This window comes from Chlamydotis macqueenii, chromosome 15 (assembly GCF_036417535.1).
Source record: "Chlamydotis macqueenii isolate bChlMac1 chromosome 15, bChlMac1.mat, whole genome shotgun sequence".
In the NCBI taxonomy this organism is placed as follows: domain Eukaryota; kingdom Metazoa; phylum Chordata; class Aves; order Otidiformes; family Otididae; genus Chlamydotis; species Chlamydotis macqueenii.
In genome coordinates, this window is record NC_141570.1 from 5,151,300 (window position 1) to 5,171,051 (window position 19,752).

Consider the following 19,752-nt stretch of genomic DNA (forward strand, 5'->3'; position numbering starts at 1 on the left):
CACCTCTTGAATATTATTTTTTTTTTCTTACAATATCAGCATACCAGGCAATAGTCAAAAGAGTTGCTTTATCTTAAAGATCATAAGGTATGCTTTAGACTGAAATGCATAAATATAACTGGGCTTTTTCTCTTATTTAATCATCTTGGGAGTAAGTTTTTCCTAATACCTGCTTTCTAGGGAATAGCCAAAGAATCTAGATATTGGCTATGGCTTAAAGGTTGTCTTTTCAATTGGGGGGTGGAGGGAGGGAGAGGACTAGAAAAAAGAGAAGGTCGTCTATGAAGGACATATTGAAGTTACCATGTCTAAAGTATGAATGATGAACTCTTACCAAATGTAAGTGCTTTGCCCTGGCAATTCACGTGTGCTCTTATATTTGGTTTAGAATGGTTGCTATGTTCAGCCTAGCAGTAGTTCTCGGGGACAGTCATGTTTTCCAGAGTTGAGGAACTACTATGTTAATAGAGTTCTGTGAATAGTAGGTCTTTCCTATACCTGGGAGAGACATTTTTGTGCCTGGAGAAATCACTAAGGATGTGAGCAAAAAGGAAAGAAGACTAAGCCAAACTTGTCTAGAGATCAAAAGCTGCACTGAAGTGAGTATTAAAAGTAGTTGGGGGAGCTAAGGTGGTCTCTGGTGCCTACAGCAATGAACTACATGAAATGAGCCTGCTTGAGTCCTGGGACATCAGAGGCTTATTCTGAGGTGACTTCCTGTTGAAGGACTTGAACAGACAGCCCGTGCAATTCAGCTTGTCCAACTTGATTAGATTTTATCTGGAGCTTGATTGAATTTGTGGACAAGATTATGAAAAGCAACATGACTGTCAATGAGGTGAGCAGTCTTTGAGAGGAGATTCTCTAGTATCCCAGAGGGCAGGGCTTTTAAGTTCAGCTATGAATATTAGAATTTATTGATTTAGTTACAGGTTTTAATAGGGGATTCTTGCTGCTGTGCCATCAATGATACTTGTTTAATGCATAGCTTGTGTGGTACTTGTTACCTTGAATTTGGTGTTTGCTTGAGTCTTAAGTATCTTCAAAGTGAATGGTTTTCTTCCATCTTAGCTAGTACCAAAGTGGCCTTAGCCCCTGGGATCACAGCTTTTTAGGCAAAAACTTTGATCCTCAAGCGCAGCAGCAAAAATAGCCTTGCTCGCTAAGGTGGAGTTGCGTCCGCTGTGCTTGGTTGCTCTAGCAGGTCAGATTGAATGGATGATGACCTCTGGATAGCTTACTTAAACAACACATCTTAGTATTTGTGCAGTGGATATCCAAGTCAGACTCTCATTTGAGGATACAGGGATTTATAGCCTTTTTGTAAGATGAGAGGAAAATAGAGGAAAACCTTGATCTCTTCTCCCTGTGGATGGGGTAGATGACAAGTTTTAGAAGGCACCTATGCTGCCTACTGTTTCCTTCTTTTCCTGGCTCTGTTTTTAGTAAGTGTGGCATCGTCTACAGCTCAGAGACAGCACCAGTGGCATGCTGAGTGATTGCCTGAGCCCAGTGAGAGCCAGCCTACCCATCACAGTGCTGAATTGTCACAACCTTTTCATATTGCTATGCTTGTTTTTCTTCTGTTGCTAAATGTTCTGGGTTATTCTGGAGAAAAGAAAGGAAAAAATCTGACGCCTTCGTACATAGCAGCAGCTGTTAATGGGGAAAGTAGTACTTTGTCAATACTGGGGAGATCTCACTTGTTAAAACTGTGCTTTTTACCTTTTTTTTTTTTTTTTTTAGGTAAAAGCAAGTTGATGCAAAAATAATAGTAATTTATAAGATTGAGAACTTTGCCTGTATAAATGATTGCCAACCTTTTCAACTACTGCCGAATAATGAAGAAATCTAATATTTAGCTGTCTGCTTATCAAATGTCTTTTACAACTAGTTTTGCTGTACGTAACTCAAGGGAACTAAGAAATGATGTGACAGATCTTTCAAATGAATTTGTACTCCTAGTCCCCAAAAACTTTTACAGTGTTTTTGTACTGGGTATGCTGGCAGGATCTACCACTTCCCTCTGATAAGAAAGTTATGGGGAAGGTGCTGTATTTTTTTTGAGAATTTTCTCCATTTGAGATGACCATAGCAGAAACAGGCATGCGTGTGTGTGCGTGCAGGGAATCTGTGACTTTTGTCCTTAAGATGTTAAATCTGCTCTTTGCTCTGTCCCTAACAGAGCTGGCAGCACGGGTTGCCTCAGGGCCTCCGATTTCAGTGCGGAGTTTGATCATCAGGAGCCTAGCTTATCTATTTGACTTCATGCTCGTGCTTCTCATCTGCTTCAGTGCCGTTTGATCAGCTGAGGGGCAGGCAATTTGGAGGAGGCAGTGACATAAAACACAGTTGTTTCTGCAGTGGTTTGACTTTTGGTTTATAAATAGTGGGAAGCGGGTAGCTGTTATAGGCTGCATAAACAGCTGTGTAATTACAGTTGTGTGATGGCAAAAGGGAGAGGTACTAATGCTTCTCCACCCTCTAACACGCTTCTCTTTGCCAGTGAAGAGGTGAAGGAGACAGCGTATGTGTCATCACAGTATGTGATGGGTCTCCTGAGGTTTGTAGCAGCTGGACCATTGAAAAAAGCTAGAGGAATTGTATGCGCCTGTGTTCTAAAATACCTTCTTGTCCCAAAATTCTGTTGCCTTCCGCTGCCTCATGCTTGTAGCTTACTTGGGATCTTGTATGGGCCTCAGTAGTAGCCAGCATTATTTTATCACACTCTTTGTTCGTTTACTGTGCTGTTCTAAGATCTTGCCATGCCCTTTGGTTTTGTTTTCAATGGCCAGCTTGGGAATGTAACGAGAAAATTTTGATTTGCTTTCTTTACAAAATGATAGAAGTTGGGCTGTTTGTTTTGCTGCTCAGTTCTCAGCCTTCTTCCCTCTGTTAGTTCTGCTTTTGCACGCTGAGAGTGAGCACTGTGCGGCCAGGCACTGTCTGTGAAGATGCCCCTGATAAGTAATGACTGCTCAGAAGATGAGCTTCTCCTGCACGTACTGGTGGTATAGTGGAGCAGAGTTGAGGGTATCCTTCACTTGGCTCTAACGAAGTGCTTCTGGGAGATAATGATTTTGGATCTGGATAGAAAGAATTCCAGATGTTTCTTGTGCTAGAACCTGCAAACCATTGTCTTTGAGTTTTGGCCAATTGCAACCCCTTTTGTGTGTGTGTGTCTTAAATTATTTTTTTTGCTCACATCTAATGGTTCAAGTGGTTGTGCTAGAAGCAATCTCTAATGAGCTCTCCTGCTGTGAGCTGTTGTGCTCTAGCACTAGTACTAGTTTTCCCCCTCCATATCCATAGCACACTTCATTATCTGTTTTGTAGCTGGGGTGATGCTAAACCCAACAGCTGGATCAGTTGCTTTTCCACATCATGCCAGTTCCTGTACTCTCCCCTGCTTGTCCTTCTGCAAGAAGCTCTGATCTTCTTTTGTAAATGTTGATGTGGTCTAGGAGCCTGGGACTGGAGCCCCTTCGCAGGGAAGCTGAGGCCGAGTAGCTTTCTGTTGTGACTGTTTCCTCCCTCACTTTCCTGAATCAATGGAGCGAAACACCTACAAGAGCAGCACTCATGCTCTGCAGTGTTGCCTTTGAGGAGCATTGATACCTTTTGGGTGTCAGCACTTCTCTGACCTGTGTCAGACATGAGCGCAACTGCACGTCTTACCCTTTCCCTCCGCCTCATCCTTATTTGTGCAGTGCTATCTTCCTGCTCACCAAGGAAAACTCGAGTCGTGGACTGAGGTACCATACATTAGGAAAAAATTTTTTACAATATGAGTTATAGAACACTGGAACAGGTTGCCTAGAAAGGTGGTGGAAGCCCCATCCCTGGAAATGTTCAAGGCCAGGCTGGATGAGGCTCTGAGCAACCTGATCTGGTTGGGGATGTCCCTGCTCCTTGCAGGGGGGTTGGACTGGATGACCTTTGAAGGTCCCTTCCAACCCTAACCATTCTATGATTCTGTACTGCTTTTTTTGAAAGAACCTGTATGGCTGCTCTGCATCGACCCTGTCATTCATTTAACCGAGGTCCTGCCTGCTTTGGCTGTCTCTCCCCGATTGACCTCTGGTAGGGGAAGAGTGATCAATGCTGTGATGAGCTGGAGAGCTGCAGCAATAGCGGTGCTTGTCAGGCTGGGCTGTGAGGATGCGGAGGAGGGGGTGAGCAAGGAGCTCTCATGCGTGCTGGCAGCCTCCCACCTCCCGGGCTCGTTGCTGTGCAGCTCTGGCAGGCAGCAGCCAATGGGATGCGTGAGCATCCGTGCAGTTGGGCTTGCCGAATGACTCCCGAGGTGCCTTGTTTTCAGTCTGAAGCGTGTAACTTCTCTATTGCTGCTTTTCTGTTGTTTTTCTCTTCCTTACCTCTCATCTCCTTCCCCCTCAGCTGTCTTGTTCTGTTGTTTTGAGGAATAACATCCATGCTGTCGAGTCTCTCGCTCGGTTTCTCACACCCACAGAGCGACTGTCCGTGCTGTTCAGTGTGAGGGGAGATCTTTCCCCTTTTGGTGCTTCGTGACCGTATCAGGCAGTATAGGTCATGCAACTGCAGGCAAACCTAAACTCTGAAGGCTTGCGCTTTGCCTAGCTCTCTAAGCAAGCTGAAAATAGCCCTAAAATGGGGTCATCAGCCATTTTGCATGCATGGGCTCTCCTCCAGTTGTGTGTGCCAGCATAAATGCTGTGTAACTGCGTAATGATTTGAGGCCCCCAGTATGGGAGCGATGTTGACTAGCTGGAGCATGCCTAGGGGAAGGCCACTGAGATGGTTAGAGCCTGACCTGTGGAGAGAGGCTTGGAGACTTGGGACCCTTCAGCCTGGAGTGGAGAAGGTGAAAAGACAGACCCATGAGCAGCCTTTGCATCCCTGAAGGAGATACTTGGAGAAGATGGCACCAGGCTCTTCTCAGAGGTGCCCAGCAAAGGATAAGCAACAACAACCACAAGTTACAACTGGAAATAGCACTTGGGAGTTATCGCTTATGAACACTTTTCTTTGTAGTGCTGGAGCAGGGGCTGAGGGAAGCTTTGGAAACTGAAGCCTTAGACTCAAAACTTGCCTGGACAAGGCTCTGAGCAACTCAATCTACTAAATTAGCCCTACTTTTAGCAGCAGGTTGCACTACAGTGACCTCCAGAGGTCTTTTCCAGCTTATTGTTTTTCATTATTTTATGGAATCTGTGAAATTGATATTTGTTTCTGAAATCTCGTAGCAGTAACATATTGACTTAGTGGAGTGAATGCTATAAAACTGGAGCTTTAAATGTGAACATTTAACATTTATAGCAATTAATCTTTCAGGGTTCTGTGAGAGCCTATTTTCAAGTTACTGGGAAAGGAGATGAGGTGATGATGAAGGCTGCTTTCCCCCTTCTCTGTGGGGTGCTGAGTTAAGGCTGAGCGGTGCTTTGTTTTCCCAGTTTACTCCCCCCCTCCATTAGTGTGATCTCTGTTTTAAGAAGTATGCCTTACATTCACATATTCTCCATAGAGTCCTTTCAAAATGACAGACTAACATGTAAAGAAACAGTCATTCCTATTTTATCTTTAGTCAAGTCCAATGGTGTGCAAGTGGGTTACAATCTAACTGTAATGAAAAGCTAATCACCAGCCTTCTCCATCCTCTGGGATCCCAGGAGGTTACTGGAGCAGCACACTGCCCCAGTTTCTTTTCCTCATCTGTGTGATGATGGAATTTTTTTTGTTTTGTTTGGTATTTTAAGCGTGACTCTTGATAAGCTAGTTTGATAGTTGGCTGCTATGTGTAGGGACAGCATTTGACAGATGACTTCAGAGGGGGAAAGCAACTTAAGTAGCTTAATAGGATTTAGCTCTGTCTACACTGTCTGCAGAGCATGCTATAAACCACTTTAGTGTGATTCCTTCTTTAAATACAGCCATGACGTCCGTGTAAGCAGAACCTCTAAGAGAGCTCTGGGAACTTGCCCTAAAAATCAATCTCAAGATGCAGTTCAGAAGAATTGATGAATGAATGAATACCTGTGCAGGAGCTGAAGGAATCCTACCAGCACTGATCTCTCGAGCAGGACAGAAGCATCTCTGAAGGAGGGCTGGGTGTGTGTTAGTTTGCCTATTGTAAATGCACCACTGAAGTGCACTGATTTCTAGTGGAAGTTATGCGTCTGTCTTGGGAAAACAGAGCAGCTAATGAAAAATCTTGTTGGGACACAGTGGGGCAAACGTCTGCTTCTTTTAACTGATGTAACTGCTATTACAGCAAAATAGCCCTGTGTCCTATGTATTCCCAAAACTTGGTGGAAAAGGAAGCTAAAAGTGAGGAGTACTTGTCCGTAAATAGCTGATATAAACCTAGTACTTTAAAATTAATTTTTTTTTTTTTTTTTTTTTTTTTAGTCCAGTGATTCAAGACAACTTTCAGCTTTGCAGGCAGGCAGAGTTGAATAGCTTTACTTAGTTGAAAGGAGACGTTTCCCTTCTTCCCCTGACCACATGGGGAAAAGGAGAAACTGTGAGAAGAGCTGCTCAGACCTGAAGCTGCCAAGCAGGATGCCTTCTGTAAATACATGTTGTGGCACCCTATTTGACTTGTAACGGCAAGGTTTTTTAATCTGTATGTGCACCTGCTGTTAGCTGTTTCCCTGTTCTCATGAATGCCATTCAGGAGGTGAATTTAAAAGCACGTGCTCCCCTTTTTTATCAGCATGACAACCTGGGGAGCAGAAGTGGAGGGGCAATGCTGTGACCACTTGCCAGAATGCTGCTCTTGAGGGGACAGCATCTGACTTCACCGTGGTTGCTGAGGGGGCCATCTGCAGCTCTGCACTGCTTAATGGGGAAAGCTGTAAAGAAAGCATCTCTATTCAAATCGTGTTTCCCTTCAGTATAGCTGCCGGAGGCCCTAATCCCTTCTCGGCGTTTGGCGAGGGGCCTGCGTGAGGCCTTGCTTAGCTCCGTAGCTTCCCTTGCTCAAGCTGCAGTGCGGAGCGGAGAAGTGGTTAATGACGCTCCCAGTCTTGTCAGTGGTGCAGAAACACAGGCTCCAGCTGTGACTGCGGTGGGTCTTGGCTAGCTTGGATGGTTTTTTGATCTGCTTCCTCTGTTAGTCTCTATGGTATTTTTTTTCCTGGGTTTGAAGGTTCTCAATAGTGAATATTGGTTGTCTTTGTCTCTGAGAGCTTTGAGAGTTGTTTTTTTTTTTTCTTCTTTAAAGAAAGAAAAGGGAAAAAAACCCAACTCAAAAAAAAAAAAAAAAGACCAAACCCAATATAAAACCAAGGAAGACTTGAATGTGGAAATGTTTCCTGCACATGGATGAGCCTCTTCTAGGGGAGGGAAATGTACAGCTTGTGAGTTGAAGGCAGAGATTTCCTCCCTCTTTTTTTTTGTTTTGTTTTGTTGTTTGTTTGTTTTTAAACCTTTACTCTAGTAGTATTCCAAGAGGAAGTTTGGAGTGAATTTATGGTGAGAAGCGTGGCACTTGTTTGTCTCTGACAGTTAAATGGCACGTTTGCACTGTTTGCGCCAGGAGGTCAGTTCAGGCCCACAGTCAATAGAGGGGTCAAAGGTCTGTGTTCCTCCTTTCCCAACTTACAGAAGATATCCCTATGGGATATTGCCCCTTTCCAGCTCTTTGTGTGCTCTCCGCATGACTGAGATACTGCATTAAACCTGACTTCAAATACAAATTATTTTAAGGAAGATGTCATGTGGATTGCTAGCTGTAGCACAATGGGCTGTGACTTTTTAAAGATGTAGGGCAGGTAGCCTTTCATTTGGCTCTTCGTTCCCTCCCAGAGGTCAGCCATCAGGGCAGCTAGACCAGTGTAACTTGCTAAAGTAATCGAGAGTGCCATTTCTCTCGCCCTGTAGTAGACTTAATGTGCATTATGAACTACACGAAGTTTTTGCTGTGTAAACAGCCATTTGCCCTATTCCAGTTGTGTAGACGAATGCCAGTGAAGCTGAATGGGATAAATATCAATGGAAATGCACTGCCCTGTTTTTATTTTTGTTGGTTTTTCCTTGTTGTTCCAAACTTCACGCTTTTGATTCTGAAGATTGACTTCAGGTTGCAAACTGAGCACAAACTGGACTTGGATCTCCATGTTAGATACACCTGAGTAGCACCAATCTAGCCCATTCCCATCACTGATGTGTAAATGCAGAAGCCCAATTATAGCAACTTACCTCCCTGTCCGTTCACTGCTAATGGAAGCAGTTCATGAAGCCATTTGTGGTGGATTTGGGATTTGTTATCTCAGCCAGAACATATCTCTTTCCTCCTAATTATTTTTTTTTTAACTTAGATGCCTCCGAATGCCAAGTTTTATACTAGAGCTTCTTATCATGGCTTAAACGTTTTCCTAATAGCTGCTGTTTAGAAAAAGACTTCTGCATGGTGATAATGATATGAAACAAGTTGTATAAACATTAGCAGGCACCTTAAGTTGCCTTTCAAGTCTAATATTGGTAACAGCTTGATGTTGGAGTTTCCATTCCAATCTGGACTCCCTCTCAAATTATTCTGCATCACTTTTGTGCTTCAATGCAGCAAATGTTATACTTGAGTTTATAGTGTGCATCAGTAGATGCATGACACAAACTGCTAAGACATAAATGGGATTAAAATGGTGCCTGCAGAGATGTTGCCATTGGGAGTTTTCTGGGCAAGACATAGTTCTGCAAATGATTCAAGGACACAACCCCATTGGCCCAACAATGATCATTTTTTCTGCATTTGTCTAAAATTTTTTCATCTGTCTTGGGTTTTGTCATACTTTCTGTGTTCCAGTGGTACAATCAAGGCACTTTCATAATCCTTTTAATTGCAAGAGTACAAATTCCTTGTTATCAGAAACAGCTGATTTAAAAAAAAAAAAAAAAAAAGAGAGGAGGATGTTTAATGTTCTTCGTAGATCAGTTATGGGTCTTGCCATAAATCATTGCTCTACCCTGAATAGTCTACTTAACAAAGAGCTTAGTACATGTGAGTAGACATTGGACTCCATTATTTGCACACAGTGCTTGGGAACCAAGGTACTATTACTGCTTCTGTTGTTGAACTTCTCCCCAGAGTGGATGAGCTTCCCCACCTGTTTGGGCCCAACCAGCAAGCGTTATGAAATGCTGGTTGTAGTCCCACCAAAATTACCAGGCAGAGGAAGGCTGCAGGGATGTTGCAAAGGGAATGAGTTGCTGTGCACAGTCCCATAGTGGAAACCCGTGAAAAGCAGCCTGCCCTGGCTTTCCAGAATCACTTCAGTCCAAGTGTGGTGGTTAAAAATATCTTCTCTTAAAATTAACTTCTTTCATGTGGAAATTTTTGGAGACAGATTTGGAAACTCAATGTGGGTTTTTTATCACTTGGAGTAGATGGGAAGTGGCCATACTCGAACTGTTTTCCTCTCAGCTGCTTTTGATATGTCTGCAAGTCACGAGCTGTGTAGAGAAGATGCCAGAAAAGTATGGCGAGAGGAAGAATGCTTGTGCTAGATGTCTGCTTGCATCCTGTGCAACTGAATGCATATGCTGCTAAGAAATTAGAACAAATTTTCTTTGCCCAGCAAAACTTCTTGACTAACACAAGTGATGTGGTGCTGTATCACTGAAGACTAACAGCAAGTTCCAAATAATGCAGAATAATGGCAGAAGCGAGCAGAACTGCATTATCTACAACAGTCATGCTTGTGGAAACACTGCAAACCCTAATGATGGGATGGGCTGACCCTGTTGATGGGTTGATGTTCTTTTGGGGAAAGTTTCCACAACTGGGACAAGTTTTTTGTTTTCTGTTTCGCTTAGGGGTGGCTCTGCTCATTTCCACTCTCCTTCCCCTCCCTCCCAAATGCCCTGTTTTTCCTCGTCCAAATAGAAATGGCGTGTGAAAGCCTCTCTCAAAGCAGAATGATGGTTGCCTGCTAAGGGGGTACTGCATGGTGTGTGCAGCTTCTGGTAACCTCCCTGCCAGGCCTCTTCTGATGTGGGCATTGGAGCTGAGGGTTATGCTTGCTGTCTTCAAACTCCGTAGTGGCTCATCTCTTCTGATGTGGTTGGATAGTTTAAGAGGAGATGACTAAGAAGATCAGGAATGCTGCTGTGAACATAAACAGTGTTCAATGTTAATTGGTGCCGTGTCATTACCCATGCAGTCCTGGAAAGGACAGGGTTTAGGTCCTACGGAGGTACAGGAGACTTGTAGATGATGCAAATGATAATCTCTACTGAAAGATCCTATCTTTGTGGAGAACTCTTGAAATTCACGGGAGCAGTGTGAATACTTGTGTTTCAAACCATATGTAATAAGAAACAGCAACAAATAAAGAGCAGTTAGCTGACAGTACAACACACGCTCTTTACAGTTGGAATCTTGAAAGAATAGCCTTGAGGTTGGCGTCCACTCCAGAGCATGCATGGTCAGCATAGATAGATAAAAATATGGTGTCCCAGTGCTTTGCTTGATAGTGTGTAAGGATAGGCACACAGGAGAGGGGTTTTTTCCCCTCTATATGTAGTGCATTGTCTCTGAGAGCCTGTGTTGTAGGAGGGGGAAGGGGAAAAGGATGGAAATTGGATTAAGTCACTGGGCTTCAGGCCTAAGCATTTCCTGCCTGGTTTTCTTCCATGGTTTGTTTTTTTTTTTTTAATACACTAGTGCTGCCTCACTCACGTATTGGGCTATGCAAGTGTAGCCTGGTCCCTGCCTGCGTGCAACAAGCAGCTTGGCAGTGCCACGTCTTGCCTTTGGGCAGTTCCAGGCTGGCAGGAGCGTAGCTGAGCTCCTGCTGCAGAGCTGGGGATGGGGAATTGTCTTGGCATGGGAATTTATACAGCGCTTGGGCTTCAGCCAGGTAACGCAGGCAGTGCTTGCTTATCCCTGAGTTGTAGGAGCATTAGATTCGTACTTCCTTTATAGCACGGGGTTTCTTTCCATTATCCAGTTTGCTGGAAAATTACCTTGTGAGGAGATTGGGTTTTAAGTCCTAAATGGATGATACAGCTTTCTAACCAAGGAAATAAAGCTGCTTTTAAAAGACCTCGAGTAGAGGAGCTGCTGTCGGGAATGTGTGAGCTAATCTGTGGTGGGAAAGGAATGTCTGGTGAAATTGTGCAGATCTGCCATGCATGAGCTGAGCGAGCTAAGCGTGGATGTGAGCGATGCGGGAGACCCACTGAATTCTTCCAGCTACCCTTTCAGTGCCCTTCACCTCAGTATTCCAAATATTTGTCTAATTCTTGCCTTTAAACAAAGTTAACTAATCATTTTAACTTTGTCCAACTGGGAGTATTAGGAAGGAGTAAACTTCTAAAGCAGAAGACCTGTTCCTGAGGGGATTCCTTACACATCTTGCTGGTCTGGGATTTGGGGCAAAGACCTGCATGAACACTGATGCATCCGTGGTGGGTTTTTTTTGTTGGGGTTTTTTTTTTTTTTTTTTTAAGAGCCCTGCAAGGGAATTTGCAGAATCCCCAGAAAGGAAATCCGCCTTTTCAGCGAGAATGCTCATTTGACAAGCTGCCAGTTCTGAGCTAAGCCTCATTTAATAAAGATTTAGTCTGTGGGGACCTGTCAATGGAAACTGAATTTGGTGAGAGTGTCTCATTCTTTTCATCGCTGTAGTGCATAGAGGCTTTCTGCCAGCATTATGGAGAAACTAGGGATAAGAACATCCAATTTAGAGGACCCCCTTACCTCTGGGAACGTTTTCTTGCTGTGTAAGATGGAGATTGCTGAGTTGGTAACAGCTAAGGGAATAAATGAATTGTTATTTGACTTCAACCCAATAGGGCTCCAGTGTTCGCTGCTGATTAGCATGGCTTAGATCTGCATTCGTGGGCAGAAAAAAAAAATCCAACCCAATTGTTAAGCAAATCCTTTCTACTCAGTGCTTTCCATCTCTCTTTAGTTTGTGATATGAGATGCTCTGATGAATTCTAGCACCTGCCCCCATGCGACCTGTGGAAGCTGAGGTGTGCAGACATTCCTGTGCTCAGTATTGTTTAACCACAGCTCTCCAAACGCTGGCGATGATTGCGTTGTGCGTTGTTACTGCAATAAGCCGAGTATCGGCAAGGTTTTGTGTCTTTTTAGCCTCTGCGGTGGTGGCTTCTGTGAATTGGACCAAATATAAAGGCACTGTTGAAAGTCTTTAATTATGAAATAAGAGGTCAGAATGTTAGCATGGAGGAAATGATGATGAATCTTTAATCAACCTAGCCTTGTTCTCAGTCCTTGCCTGCACGAGGGCACTTGAGAAATTAATCTGAATTAACTGGAGGCATAAATTCAAAGCAGATTAGTTAAACCACTTTAAATGCACTAAAGTGAATTAAACTACACTGAATTAGGGCCATTCTGGTTAAACTACATTAAACCTCTGTGTGAACACTCATTTGTAATTAAAGTGGCTTTAGTTCACAACTCTAATACCAATTAACTCTGGAATGCCCTTGCTGGTGTAGATAGCTCAAATCTATTTAACCAAGTTGGTGAAATAAACAGGCTGGCTTCCTCAATGCTGAGAAGCTATCTAGTCATACTAGGAGATATTTCAACTGTAGATCTGTTTTGATCTATGTCTGATGTATTGTCTTAAGGTGCTTTTTAAAAAAAAAAAAAAGGCATGACATAATCCTTGGCATTTTCTCTTTTCCAGAAATGACAGCCAGTTGCCAAAAAAAAGCTTAAGGCAAAGTGTTGGCCTATATTGCTTGCTCCAGTGTGGACTTGCCCTGGATATATATGTATAATCTCACAGCATGCTTTCTCTGGGAGATGTCTGTATTAGGAGATGAGACGGTGGATCCTGTCCTCTGTTTCCATGGTGTTTTTCCATCCTGCTGAGGGATCCCTCACAGAGGAGGATACATCTCAGTACCGTGGGAAAAGCCTTGCTCCTCTACTGTGTTGAGTTCAGTAATTGGCCTGAGAGGGCCTGTCCCCCGGGCAGAGGAGGTACGGATGGTTTAGTGCTGAGATCAGCAGTGGTTTCCACGTCCTCCCCCCACATCGCATTTGCCAATACAGGGTTGGCTGCATTCCCTACCAAAGCCTGCATCCTTCTGTAGAGGCTGTGGGGTGAACGACATCCTGAGACGCTTCAGTATTGCAACAAACACCACGTTCAGCATTTTTCAGAAATGAAAATCAAGTGTCTGAACACACAGCCTGTTCAGAAAAAGTTGATGAGGGGGTCAGAGTGTGTTCCTTGTGTTGCCAGTGTTATAAAAAAAAAATCAGTTGGTTAGGACATAAGTAATTATCATCAGTGAGTACATAAACGTCTTAGAGATGTCCTGAAGTCTGCATAAAACCAGTGTAGGAAGTAGTGTGGGCGTGACACTATCCCACACCAGTTTCTTTTCTTGCTAAGAAGACTTCCGTCCTCCATGGAATAAATAGAGATGAGTACTCCTTTGGCAGCAGCCCAGTTTGCTTCATTTGTTCTTCTGGGTGAACGTTTTTCTCTTCCCACACTCCTTTAACCTTCTCTCTCTGTTTTATTATCACAATCTCAAGTTGCTGCATGGAAATCCAGAAGGAACATTAGTTACAGATTCAGTGGAAAGCTTTCTTTTGGCAAAAGCTAACTTTAAGGTAAAACTATAAACAGTTCTCAATCTGGCAATGATTAGGACAGCTGTGTTGTTGAGATGCTCAAAAAGCTGTAGCTATTTTGTCCTGTGGGTTGAAATTATTAGTTTTAAGATGAAATTATTTAAAAATTGTTGATGGAAGACTAAAAGTGAAACTACATGCTTTTCAGGAACCACCGGAAGGCTTCAGCTTTGCTCTCAAGTTTCCTAATGAGGTTTCAGAGGACTTTCTAACTAGTAGTAAAATAGCAGTGCTATCCAGAAATAGCTGTCATCTGTTTCATGTGAAGAGCAGCTCACTAAGCCGTGCTGCCGTTAGTACGGTTAAGGTCTATGAATGTTCTAATTGGAAGGTGGATAGGTTGAGATTGGTAAAACTTGCATTTAATAAACACATGGATTATTTTGAGCCCGTCTGTATTCTGAAATAACTTTCTAAACCTGTTCTGCTGCCAGGACTTCTCGTGCCAAATAACCTTCATGGCAGAGGGGAGGTGGTGGTGTGAGGGAGAGTCCCTAAGCCAATACTCTTCTGTACAGTCTAGTGACAAACAAACAGAGCTTAAGGCAGTGCTAAATCTGGACACTTAGGTGAATGCAACCCAAGACTTACCTCCTGCGTGACAATGCTTTGTGGTTTTATTTAGATTTTCCCTTCTAAGGAAACAAACTCAAATGTATCTTGTATATCCTTTTCTCACGTTATGTAGATCACTTCTCTTTGTGACTGCATATGTAGGATGGGATGGAGTGTACATCTCCTTAAGTGCAGTTTCAGCAGCTAAAATTAGCCTTCTAGGACCACAGTGATCAGAGATATGTTCAGGTAACTAATGATGGGAGTCACAGTTTGGAACTTGTGGTCTGAGAGCTGAAACCAGCTGTCTTGTATAGAAATTTTTCATCTAGTAGACAAGTATGTCGGTTGAATTGATCCACAGTAATATAAGGCATGGTCTTGGAGACCAAGGACTGTGCTATACTGAAGGCTGATCATGTATGTCCTTGGGTATAATATCAACATCTATGGGTACCCTGATACCGTGTGAGAGAGCTAACCAGCCCTGGGGTGCTTGGGGGCAGAATGTGTTTGCCCTACCCTGTCTGTCTTGTGGTGGTGGTGCTTCTCTATGTGTACCACCAAGGGAACCTAGATGTTTTCTGCCCCTTTCTTGGCTTCTTACTCCCATTGAGAGAGTAAATACCATGAATCCTGGCAGCTGTGCTGGAGCTGAGAAAGGCTGTTAACCCTGCAGCAGACATCCCTGTACAACACCAAGGATATTCAGGTTTCATGGTGCCTTTCCAAGGTAGTGATGCTGCTCATGGTTACTTCCCTGTGTATTTCTATTAACTTTTATTTTGAAAGTGCTTCCTAACACTGTAGCTTCTTCTCCTGCCAGCCTGGCTGATACTGCTTGAATTTACACTCATTTTCAGGGACTGCTCTGTCTCCACTTCTGCCATTAGTGTCAGCACAGTGGTAAAATGTTGCTCCTCCAAGTTGTCTCCATTTTCCTGTAAGGGCAGTTCATGCATCATTTGCTATAAAGGTTCTGATAGCTCAGCAGATGTTCGAAGATGAATTGATGCCCTTTTGTGGCAAAAGGCCTAGTGCATAATTTTAAATTTACTCGGGATAACATGGCCTTGGATAACCAAATCTCGGATTTACTGTTGCAGGATAGTGTCTGAGGATTTATCCAACTTCAACCTCCCTTTTTTAAATACTGTTGTTTAATCCTGACAAGCAGACACAGGCAGATCTTTGGTTGTGACCAGGCTTTCACTGCTAGCCAGTTTCTGGGTCCTAAACTGACTCATCAGTCAGAAAGATTAACTGCTCTGCTGGATGATTTCACTTGTTGTCATGGCACATATCCATTAATGGAAAACAAATATTCTCTGGAAAATGAAACACAGATTATGGTGCAGCGGCCAGCCAAGTACTTTTGGCCAGATGCATAAATTAAAACATACATTAAGTGTCCTTTCAAAGCAAAAACTTCAGGTTACTTGCTGCATGGCAGTCTCTTAATTTTTTTTTTTGATTTTTTTTTTTTTTTTTCCTGTTCCGCCACATGTAGAGCTGCAGTGTGAATTTTTGCTGATAGAGTTGCTGGGAGGATGTTTTCAGCAGAGCTCGTCTTTCCAGCGGTAATGCCTTTTAGTGTGTGCAGGAGGGTTGAGAGTGTGAAGAAAGCAGCGCAGGAAAACTTTGCGTTACAGCAGCCTGACGTGTTTAAAAAATAAAGAATATCCCCGAGGAGCTTTGGTATGCCAAGCGTGTTAGTGAAATTAGTATTGAGTGCTAGCTTTCAGAAGTGGGAGAACGTGGGGCTCTGAATGCAGCTTCCCTCTCGAAGGCCCCTTTCTGCTCAGGAACTCCAGCAGCACGCACACCAGCTGGTGTAACCATGGGGAAGGGGACAGGGCTTTTTCCCCTCCACCTCCGCTCTTCGTTAAAAATCTCAAAAGTTCGCGTTCTACAACGGAGCCAGGTTTCTACTGTTTAACTGGGGAAAGCAGTACCTGTAAGCTCCCCCCATCCCAGGGCACTTGGTGGGCTTCGGGTGGGTTTCTGAAAGCTGGGAGAGCAAACAGCATGGGGCTACGTGGAGTGTCTGTGATGCAGCCGTTGGTTTTAACTAGCGTGAATCCCGTTATGTATGGCGGTGAGCCCTACAGTCTGCACGCGCTGACGTTTGCTTGGCTGGAAAATATGGTGTGTGGCTTGTGTAGTTTGCCAGGATAATAACTCAGCAGGGAGTACCTATGGAGCAAACTGGGGAGAAAGAAGGGGAAGAAAAGCCTAGGAAGAGCAAGTTACTACCAGACCCTGTTAGAAACAGTCACTAGTTTTGTTAAGAATCTTACATTAATTCTTTGTTTTGTTTCTTTGACCAGAAGAAAGTTACTGTTTCAATCAGGAGGAAATGTATGAATGTTCCTCAAGGAATTTCTGCATGGGAAGGAAAAGAGATACTGACTGAAAACAAACAAACAAAAAACCAAGCCCCCTTTGTTTCAGGTTTGCTGGTACAGATTTGTGTCTGCCTTCCCAATGTTGGGGCAGCGGTAGATGACTTAGGCCCCTTCCAGATATTTAAGTCATTTCTAATAAGTTGGCATTTGTCACCTCTACCAAGGCTTATCCAAAACAGCTTATGGGTACGATACTCCATTCGTTCATGCGGGAAAGTGTGGCTGGATTTGGTGTTAGAACGGATTTTTAATTTTTTTAAAAATTATTTAATAAAATTGTTTTGCATTTTTGGAGTTTGGCCAGGATTTTCTGATTAAAAAGAAACTGGAATGGAGTTAAACACTTATTGCTTCCCTTTCCTCCTGGGAACATCTGACTAGAAATAGGTATAACACAGTAACTCAGCTTGTGATGGCTTCAAGCCAGTGTGTCTGTAGCATCCACGTTTGTTGTACCTATATGTGTGGATGGTATGTGGAGGGGTTTACCATTTACTCTGGGTCTACCTTGAACAGAAGCATTGCGTGGGGATTAATTTTTTTAAAAATCAATCTCACGCCTGTATAATAAATTCCACCCCCTTTCAAACCCACTCATGCACTTGGATTTCTAATGAATAAGCCTTCATATTTATTCATGAAGATTAAAGAACTGTACAGATAGAGGCAACTGGATGAACTTTTTTTTTTCTTTAAATTGACTGACCTCTGAGGAGGAAAGGGAAACCCTCCGTGATTCACTTAGGCTGTTTGCACACTGGGACAGACAGAATGACTTAGGTATTTACTGCTTAGGTAAAGATGGTCAGATGTGACCTCTGTTTCTGTTTTCTGCAGGCACTGTTGCTGCTGGGTGGCATCGCTCTCTCCTGCCTTGCTTTGGACCTGCTCTTTCTCTTGTTCTACTCATTTTGGCTGTGTTGCCGCCACCGGAAGAGCGAAGAACATCTAAATGCTGACTGCTGCTGTACGGCATGGTGTGTCATCATTGCAACGCTGGTGTGCAGGTATGGTTGATGCCTGAAAGGGACTTTCCATGTCACTTGGAGTGACGAGCATTTTCACGCTTGGTATGCTGTGTCTGTAGTTAGTCTATGTTGGCAGTAATTTGTCTTTCCACTTGCTATATGTATGTTTTAAATATCTGTAATGTATTTTCTTCCTTTCTACCACTTGCTGAACTGCCTAATGGTTTGAGCAATGTGAAGAGGAATAGCTAATGCGCTGCCCTTTGATACTTTACAAGTGGTAAATCAAGGACGCTGCATCCTCAGAAGCTATCACTTAAATTGGATGGATACGGTTGAAATATTTATCAAGTCTAGATGAATATTTCTTAGAATCTGGTATCCAAAAAGAATGACTACGTGGTAGAGTAGATTAGGAAGAAAGAGGAACAAATTATTCTTTTGGATTTGGAACTATTGGTATTTGCCTGGACTGGACGTTCAGATTTTGCAGCCTGTGTAAGACACCACTGCATTTCATTATCTGTACTGATGTGCCATCTCCAAGGTGCTAGTGTCAGCAACGTTTCCTGTTATATCTGAGCAATAGAAAGGTTTTGGAGGTGAGGTGAAAAGAAGAGTTGCTGAGAAACAAGAAAAAAATAAGTAATTAGGTGGAGAACATGAGCAGAAGTAGTTAAAAGGAGAGAATTTATGTTTTGTTTGTTTTCTAGGTTTTGGTTATTTGTTCTTGAGTCAACACAGATGAGGATCCCATTTCCTGGAAAGTTAATGATGGAGCATCTGAAAGCAGGGACGTGTTTGCAAACTTCTGGAAGGAGCCTTGGACTTTGTTTTGACTTGGGCAGAATAATTGCTCTGAGCTCTATGGACATGTTCTCTGAGATTGAGCACTGTGTTTCTTACCAGTTCCAAGCATCATTTACTCTTCCCCAAGACTCCAGGATGTCTTAGTTGCCCCTCCGCAGGGCTGGCAGGTCTGGGAGCAGCCCCCTGTTCAGAAAGGAGATAATGAGAAGATTGTATTTTGCAGTGTCTTGTGGTTCACACTTTGTAGTAACCTGCTGATCGATGGTGAATCTGGTATGTGATCTTTTTGAGATGAGGATATTCCTTGAAGGCCAGGCTTAGCTGTTCAAGGACTAGACTGCACTATTAAGGCGTTTGTGTATTTGCTTTTTCAAGGCACATACTTAAGAGAATAGAAAACCCCTGAAGTACTGGAACAAACACTGGAGAGCAGATATTATGTTGAGTTTAGCAGCTGGGGATGGATTTGCCTGTAGAGGCAGGGGCTCAGTGTTGAGGAGGAGAGCTACTGCACTAGCAAACACTGCTGTCTTTGTGGGGAGCTCATCTATGCTTCGCTGACTGCAAATAGTTGCCTGGAATGGAAAGGCAGACCAGAGGACAACTTGCAAAGAAGAAATCTCAGCCTCATTCACCTTTGTTTTTAGTGATCTCAAGAGCTTCAGCTGCATCCATTCCAATCCACTGAAAGTGCTGTGGTCCTAACACCTTCTTACAGAATCTCTAGCTGATGCTGTTTATAGTTGTGCTGCTGGTACAGGCTCTTGTTAGCTGTTGTTATGCAGCGTATGTGTCCAAGACAGCTGCCGCGGAGTGTGGTAGTTGTGTTTGGTTTTAATTGTAGAAAGGGTGAGAGGGAGGTATTCTGCACACCTCCCAGAAAGTGTGTGAGACAATTTAAAGTTGAAAGGTCAACGTATAATTTCTGGTGAACTTGATGTGACTCCCAATCAAGTCTGCAAGCTGAAAAACTGCTTAGGCTTCCTCAAAATCTGAACCATTGGTTCTCATCTGTAATGTACCATTTGTTTTTGCAAGTATTAAATGCAGGACTATCCTTAAAACTAAGGTTCTTCTTGAATCTACAGTGATATTGGATGAATATTTATCTTGACTTTTTAAAATTAAGTTTTAAGTTTTCATTCTGAAGTTGGCACACTTGAGCAACAGCAGGTTGGTATCATGCGTGGTGAGTGAAGGTGCTGCCACCACTCTCCTGCAAAGCTGACATCGGTTTTTTGCCCCTCTTAGAGCAGCTGGACGTGACAGTGCCCTCAAACTGGTGCTTCTTGGTACTCTGTGCTCAGCGTCTGGCTTGGAATGCAGATATGATTTTGACAAGCAATGAATCTAATCTGTGCTAGCAGGAAGTCGCAATTAGGTACCAACAGTTAAAGATGAG

At 43.3% G+C, this 19,752-nt stretch overlaps 1 protein-coding gene across 2 annotated transcripts in view; it reads left to right on the plus strand.

Moving 5' to 3' along the window:
• TTYH3 (tweety family member 3) overlaps positions 1–19,752 on the plus strand; it is a 79,989-nt gene that overhangs the window by 23,469 nt on the left and 36,768 nt on the right. For both annotated transcript variants that reach the window (XM_086759786.1, XM_086759787.1), the window contains exon 2: positions 17,410–17,579. In XM_086759786.1, the coding sequence (XP_086615912.1) occupies positions 17,410–17,579 (170 nt within the window). The remainder of the gene's footprint in view (positions 1–17,409; positions 17,580–19,752) is intronic.